At 43.1% G+C, this 8465-nt stretch overlaps 1 protein-coding gene across 1 annotated transcript; it reads left to right on the top strand.

Moving 5' to 3' along the window:
• Window positions 1–304: 304 nt before the first annotated feature.
• gpr173 (G protein-coupled receptor 173) lies at window positions 305–1629 on the top strand (the record flags this gene model as incomplete). Its single annotated transcript, XM_080853978.1, has 2 exons — window positions 305–383; window positions 458–1629. The coding sequence occupies exon 2, from the start codon at window positions 466–468 to the stop codon at window positions 1627–1629; it is 1164 nt and encodes a 387-aa protein (XP_080710104.1). The 5' UTR covers window positions 305–383; window positions 458–465.
• Window positions 1630–8465: the final 6836 nt, after the last annotated feature.

Below are 8465 nucleotides of genomic sequence, written 5' to 3'. Positions count from 1 at the left end.
GATACAAAATATTTCTTATGAACCTGTATGTCAAACATTCTCACATTTAGTGCATAAGTGTGTCAAACACCCAGCCTGGTGCCACAGCAGCTGTGTCTCAGGTCCCATGCCCTGTGGTGAGTAGGTTTGTGGCCTGTCAAAAGTCACCTTGATGATTATTTTCTTTGTTTCTAGGTGCTGTGGCTGGGAAAACAGGAAAAGGGGAAAAGTGAAGGTACAGGCGAAGTGTGCGAGAGGCTCTTTGCAAAATGGGGCAATGCAGAATGAAGCTCTCTGCCTACATGTGAGACTCCAAATAGAGGCAACCACGAGGACGAACGAAAGGTCAGCCGTTGGAGGAGGAGGAGGAGGAGGAGGAAGAGGGGAAAGAGGAGGAGGGGGTGGTGCAAGAGGTCGAGGAAGAGGAAAGAATAAGAGAACCACCAGTTCCCCTGGAAAAGAGGGCGTGAGGAAGCAGATAGAGCAATGGCCAACGGCAACGAAAGCAGCGAAGGCCAGGCCAACCCCCTGGCAGCCGTGGTGGCGACCACCGGGGGCATGGTGGGCGGGGGGGCGTCTTCGACTGTGTCCACCTACGTCAAGCTGGTCCTCCTAGGCCTGATCATCTGCCTCAGCCTGGTGGGCAACCTGGTGGTGTCCCTGATGGTGTTACGGGACAGGGCCCTGCACAAGGCACCGTACTACTTCCTGCTGGACCTCTGCCTGGCCGACACAATCCGCTCGGCTGTCTGTTTCCCCTTTGTCCTGGTGTCCATCAAGAATGGCTCGGCGTGGACCTACAGCGTGCTGAGCTGCAAGGTTGTGGCCTTCATGGCCGTGCTCTTCTGCTTCCATGCCGCCTTCATGCTCTTCTGCATCAGCGTCACGCGCTACATGGCCATCGCCCACCACCGCTTCTACTCCAAGCGCATGACCTTCTGGACCTGTGTGGCGGTAGTGTGCATGGTGTGGACGCTGTCCGTAGCCATGGCCTTCCCGCCTGTCTTCGACGTGGGCACGTACAAGTTCATCCGCGAGGAGGACCAGTGCATCTTCGAGCACCGCTACTTCAAGGCCAACGACACGCTGGGCTTCATGCTCATGCTGGCCGTACTGATCCTGGCCACTCACGTGGTCTACATGAAGCTCCTGCTCTTTGAGTACAAGCACCGCAAGATGAAGCCCGTCCAGATGGTGCCCGCCATCAGCCAGAACTGGACCTTCCACGGGCCCGGCGCTACGGGCCAGGCAGCAGCCAATTGGATTGCGGGATTCGGACGCGGTCCCATGCCCCCCACCCTGCTGGGCATCCGGCAGAACTTGCACAACCAGAACCGTCGCTTGCTGGGCATGGAGGAGTTCAAGGCCGAGAAACAGCTTGGCAGGATGTTCTATGTGATCACTCTCTTTTTCCTAGTGCTTTGGTCCCCCTACATTGTGGCCTGCTACTGGCGGGTCTTTGTCAAGGCATGCACTATACCCCACCGGTACCTGTCAACCACGGTGTGGATGAGCTTCGCCCAGGCCGGAGTGAACCCCATCATCTGCTTTCTCCTGAACAAGGACCTGAAGAAGGGACTTAAGGCTCACCTGCCTCCTTGTTGTAGGACTAAACCTCAACTGCCCCGCGAGCCTTACTGCGTCATGTGAAGAGAATGTTTGTTTGTTTTGTTTCGTTTGCTTTCGTTCTTTTCTGTTTTTTGGTGGAGGGTGGGGGATGGGTGAAAAGTTTGGGGTTCATAAGAGGTAGTAGAGGAGATGTGAAGGGCATGAGGAACCATTTGAGTTGTTGTGGCCTTTGATTCATTGCAAGATGTTTTTTTTTGTTTTTCATAAAAAAAACTGCTAAAAGGAGAGTCTGAATTCACCTCGATGCTAATTTTTCCAGTGTCTGCTCCTTTAGGGAAGAGTCTGGGTTTTGGCACGATGCTATGTTCAAAATTTAATGTAGATTTAAAGAATTTTATCCGAAGCATGACAGTGGTATTGCTTTTTGAAAGCACTGAAAAAACACTAACTGAAGATCCAAAACCTCTTTATTGAATGTATGACTACACGATAAAGATGATGGTAAGAAAAATGCATAATTGTTACATTTGGCTGTTAAATCTGGCAAAATATGTTTACTGAAATACAGTAATTTAAGAGCTTTCTATGCCCATATCTTAAAAAGACCAGAAAGGGTCTTCTAGTGGGGCAGTATGCTCTGTAAACATGATTATTAAGAACAGCCGCAGTGCATGTATGTAACAATACCTTTGAAATGGAAAAGAAATGAAACTGATAATAATAATAGTACCATTACCAAGTACAGATGGACTATTAAAAGGCAGATTTTAGAAGTGAAAAGAGTGAACTTTTAGGGGACTAAATATTTATTCAGAATGAGAGAATGACCCTGATGGAGAAGTCAGTCCCTTGTGTTCTCATGCCCGGTGCCAGATGGTCCTCAGAGAATACAATGTACACAGAAAGAGAAAGAAGTGATCATGACTAATCATTTCTCATCTGCTTGAATCAAAGGCATCAGGAACATGGCCAAGTTGAAAGGAGGAAAAAAGACAGCATATATAATTTGCAGTCTAATAGTCTGAGTGAATTTGCTACAGTTTGCTACAGTTTCTTTTACCGTGTCATATAGGCTACGTATCCTTAAGCCTTTACCTTTGTCTTATAATGATTTAATCATTCATGTAATCTAAGGAAAGAAGATGTTTTGTATTTTTCGTCGCATTGCACAACCCTCTTACAATCCTCATGTCAGGAACGAATTTGTGTGATGAAGCTTGTTCTGGATTCAGCTGGTGGTGCTGGTGTTCAGCATGCAGCTATCTAGTTCATGTGGGGCCTGTCGAACGATGCAGATGATTTGACTGAATAGATTGTTGGCCCGATTGATAGACCACAACAGACTGAGCATAGCATCATCTTATTAGAGCGAATGTATTAGTTAGTTTGAGTGAGATTCTGAGAAAGAACTCCCTTAACCCTCTCACTGAAATTCCCCATCAAATACACCTGGATCTGGGAGAGGTGTTTGAATTACTTGAATCTGTTTTGAGTGCACAACTGGCCAATTGACCATTCAAAATGTTGGTGTGGTTATGTTGTGGAAGTCTACTGTAAAATGATAAAAAGTGAGTTATCATGAAGGAGCTATACCTAGACCCATTTCTCTTACTTGATTTCTGAAACTTATGTTAATGTTTACACACTGTATATGTAACTCTTGAGGAACAAAACATCAGTTTTACTCATGTTATCTGTGAATAAGACAGTGAGCAGCACTCTGCAATAGAATTGCAGGGACAAAGTTAAGACCAGGCAGTCCAGATAAATGCAAGCAAAACTGGGTGCAGTCCATGCTGAAAAGGAGACTCTTAGTTGATGCATTCATCCAAGACGTTGATGTGTGTCACATTGTGATCTGATCCAAAAGTAGAAACTAGAGCGTGATTTTCAGTATTACCATCCTTAAGGACACAAACAAGTCATTATAATAGTCAAGGAAGACTCGCTCGGACTTCTGAGGAATGTTTGGATTGTTCTAGAACTTATTCATCTTTAGTCTCAATTAGCTGAGCTGACATGAGGAAATGGGGGAAGGTGACAGGAGATGCCTGATAATGATGAATTTGCACACAGCTTGAAGAATTGTTGATCAATTTAGTATTTTATCTGGCATTTTATTGACTTGAAATGGAATTCTGCTAATGTGTAGACTGGGACAAAGAGATTGTAATATTTAAGTGAATGTTACAGACAGCCTATGGGGATGAAACATGAAATCTGTTAATTACCTAGGCTAGACTTTGGGTTTGGAAAGGTGTAAGTCCATTCTTTTCAGTACCAATGCACCCATTGTTGCAAAAGAACAATTTCAAGATAACGAAAAAAAAAAAGCAAAAATGTTTAACATGCAACAGGAAAAGTAGATTATTTTTTTCAGTATTCTACATTAATGGCCTTACTCCATCACGAAGCAAGAGATCAGACAGCTTTATGCCTATATTTGATGTAATTTACATCCAGAAACGGCATAAAATCTGAAACTGGGGAAACACAACACTGTGTATTTGTTGCCTAATTGAGGACACGTCTCTATCCCCCCACACAAACTGGAGGTACAAAAAAAAAGATCAAGCGTCAAAAGGATCAAAGAAACTTTACAAAAAAGAAACAAAAAAAATGTTGCCAAATTGTGACATAAGTGTCCAATTTTGCAGAGCAAATAGCGAAGGACTTGACTACAAACTTATTTCCCATGGAATGAAAAGAAGACTTCCTGGATTCTTGTGGATTATTTTGAAACTTTTTTTTGTTTTTCATTTTTCTCTCTCTTATCATTGGGTGCGTTGGAGGGAGGACAGCTGGGTATTGTTCATTTTAGACCATGGAAACCAGGATTGGAAAAAGATGAAAACTTTGGGTTGGTGTTGGGGAAGGTGCTTTGGGTGGGTGGGTTGGCTTGGGGGACAGGGAGTGATTTTGTAACGAGCAAAAATGCCTGTTAGAACTTTTTTTAGTTGCTTCAGGCATACTATCTTTTGTAAATTAACTGTGACCTCTGTATTATTTAATGTGTATTATACAATGGACTTACTTCAAAAACAGTTGGGATGTGGGTGACTCTTGATCATCATATTTTTACCACGCATGTGTGTGTGTGTTGACATTAGTATGAATGTAGGTACGTGGCAGGGAGGGTTGGACCCGATGAACCACAGAAAGTCTGTGGGAGACTTGAGGCCACAAACATGGCACATTTGAAAAATGTCACTCCTGTCACATCAAACACTTGACTCCTTTCCCCGTTTAGTATTTGCATCTGCTTTGCATACACATTTCTGGAAACATTAAAAAACTGAGGTCATCCAATCTGGACAGATTACGCTCAAAGATTAAAAACGAGGTGCGTTGAAATGTATCGTATGTAAAGTGACATACATATCATATAACACAAAACTCTTTTACACTATGGAATAGCTGGAGGATGAGTGGTTTTAATTAGATTGTAATACAGTTGTCTAATTCTTTACCAGCCTCGCCACAGTTAGGCTATAGTCAACGACATAACTGAACAATGGGAACGCAAATGAAGATATAGATGGTGAAACAGCATAAATGAATGTTGATGCTTAGCTCAGCTGTCCAGCCAGACAGCTGAAATATAGCATACGCAGCAGTATTCTGAGCAGAAACCCCTTAGACTCTACAGTCACTACATGGGAGGTCACTCTCTTTTTCAAGTGACTGTGAATTAAATGGTCCAATGTGTTTTGAAACCAGTATAAAAAAATGAAGAATCAATTAGTTGGTGCTTTAAGAGTCTTAAAGGTTTAGCTCCCTTACACTTTCAGATGCTAGTTGTACTTGAAGGCCATTTAAGCATGTGATGTAACAGTAGCTTTCATTAATGAAATCTGGATCATACTAGTTCATTAGGTGAAGTACTTCTTTATTACACTTACAGTATACAATTTTTTTTTAAATAAGTATGGCCATTGTTTCATCGTATGTTGAGATATAGTACAATGTTTATTTCAATTTAAATATAAATTAGGAAAAACAATAACATTAACATGGAAGAATACAGTGCAAACATCTACAACTGTATAGTGCATTATAAACCAATAACAGGCCCAAAACGGAGCTGGTCAGTTCCAACATGTGGATCTGCAATGCAAATATCTTCTCCCGAGATCACAGCTGTGTTCTAACTGAGATGACAGACGATTCTGGTGTCTTCTACCGAGATCACAGCCGATTCTGGTGTCCCCTTTCTGTTTACAGACTTCACGCTACATTCAGTATCGACAATGAACCAAAAGTCTGCCAATGCCTTGCCAAAGTCTGTGGCAAAAGTGAGTTACTCAGAGCAGCAGTCCATATTTTGGGCTTTCTGCCTCACAAGGTTCATGACTTCACCCACATTTTGTAAGTGTTGGTGTGGAGGAGGACTTGTGATTCACGAGTCTCGAGTGAGTCACTCAGCTTGAGGTGGGTTACTAACTTGAAACCTAACCTCATTTTACACTGTTTATCTCTCAGAACCTCGTTGCTGTACCATTGACATTGCAGTGGAAACGAAGACACAGGTATCTGCCCTGCACGTCCCCAAACAAGACGTTTTAAAACACCACCATTTTTCTGAAGAAGTGCCTGTTATTTAAAACGATTAACAATGATGCAAGTTACACCACAGGCAACTCTCCACCAAAGCTATGCTTAGTTAATTAGTCTGTAATGGTGCAACATACAGGCATCTATGACAATAATATACATGTATGTCCAGTCAAAACACTAAAACAGCAAACCAGCCAGGCTAACAAACAATACAACAGGTCAGGTTCTGAAAGGATGCAAGCAATCAGTTTTTCTTACCCACCAGGAGTCACATTTTTCATGAGTGCATTGTGTAAGTCAACAGGAGAGAGGGCAACCAGTTCACATGAGTTTAAGAAACTGTTCTGTAAATTAAAACTGGGGATTTTTTTCCAAACATGACAATAAAGGTTTACTTTTGTTGCGTTTTTTGACTGTTAATGTGGTGTATATTTTGTTTAAAATGTGACATTGTTTTTATCCCCTCCTATCCTGCTCAGCCTATACCTCACTCAAAAACTTTTTTTACTTTTATTCTCTGCTGCCTACTGGTTAAGACTGATTAAGACTATTCACATTCTTCCCAAAGGAACCACTCAAGCTGCATCGCTTATGCGATGAAGCTTCTCTCTGAAGTCCCCTCATCTACAGCATCCTTCAGAAGGCGCCAGAAGTCGAGCGAAGGTTCAGTCACAGTTAAATCTGCGCCTGCGGCTGCTTCCTCGTAGCAGCCTATACATGTAGGACCTGTGATGTCAGGGATTTTCTTTCTCACTGCTCTTCATTCACTATCTAGTTTCTTTTTATTTTTTATCTCTACCCACTGCTGGCTGCCATGTTACAAGTGACACCCGGGGTTCATGGGGCAAAGGATTAACCCAACCACTGGCCTTAATCTGCGTTAGATGGCTAATCAGGAGCAAAAGGCGATGATGAGTCTGCAGGAATGGCCAGCAAAGCTCAATGCTGAAGCTGACCCTACTGGCTAATGCATTGTCCTCCTTGGATTTGTGATATCTCTTGTAATGAAACTATTGTAGCCGATGGTTAAATCTCACATATCCACTAATGGGCTGATGGACAGATAAAGCAAGTGAATAAAAAAAGAGATAGCTCTTAGAAAAGTATAGTGGGTTATACTAACATGGGCGTAATGGGGGGGATGCTTTTTTTTTACTAAAAGACCAATTAGGTGAAAAGCTTTCATGTGCTGTGGATGCCGATTTCACTAAATAAAATTGTTGTAATGAGCTTTACAAATTTAACAAAGCACAAAATAAAATATGGCGGTAGCAAGCAACCATTAACACTCCTAAAATAATCCGATGAACCATCCAGTGAAAACCAACAGCAACAGCGCTCCACTTCACCATCCAGACTGGAAGTGGTAGGCTGACTTGAGTCTGTTTGAAGCACGAGCCATCTGTGTGGGGTTGTGCTCAATTTACTGGGCCAGTCGCCCTGCTCTGCTACCCCACCCACCCCCCACCAACACCACCCCACCCCACCCCTCTCTCTATGGCTGTGTGCTTAGGAGGTCTGATCCACAATAAATCCACTCCAATCCAATAAGGGCTCAGAGAGGCCTTTCCACACGCGCATTCAGCAACACAGCATAACTGCATCCGCTCTGCGGTTTGCTCGTACTGCGTGGTGAGGTGGTGCCTGGCTGGGGGGAAGGGTGGTCGGAGTGTTCAAACTCCTGACTAACCAGTTCATGCTAAGGCTAATGCCAATTCCTTGCCGCGACCCACTGAACAGAATCAGGGCAGGTACCTCACCTCAGCTCACCTGTGACTTCGAGAATGTTTATTAAGGGGACATTTTTTTAATGATTCTATTTTTAAATTCTATATATGATATATTATGTACATTGAGTTGATGGGTCAGTGGTGTTCTATTAAGCAACACAAGCATGGACTTGCATAAATAGATAACATAGATAGCAAAGCCTAGACTTTTCCTTCTTCTGCTTCCCCTGATAACTGTCTTCTCTTCCCATAAGTCGCCTGTAATGTAGGCCTCCATATCCACTCCATATCTCCAGAAAGTTTGCAGTTCCAGCTATAACCAAAACACTGAGGCTCTCATTTCTTTCAAGTTGAAGCACTAGCTATTGTATAAGCCTACTGCTACAATTCCCAGACTGAGAGCAGAACGGCATACATATTTACCAGAGATGCAAACACACAGCAGCACCCACCCACACAAAACATTTTTTTGAGATACTTCGGGGCAGACTGTGTCTTAAATACTCAACATCCACACTGAGGAGCTGGTTCAGAAGTGACATGCAGCATGACAGGCATGAAGCAAACAGGTACGCAGCATTCACAGATAATTGATTAGTGGCAACTCACGAGTGAGGCCTTGTTTTGTTT

Source organism: Sprattus sprattus (genome assembly GCF_963457725.1).
Source record: "Sprattus sprattus genome assembly, chromosome: 16".
Classification (NCBI taxonomy): Eukaryota; Metazoa; Chordata; class Actinopteri; order Clupeiformes; family Clupeidae; genus Sprattus; species Sprattus sprattus.
Note: the sequence above shows the minus strand (reverse complement) of the source record. Positions and strands in the feature narration are given on the sequence as shown.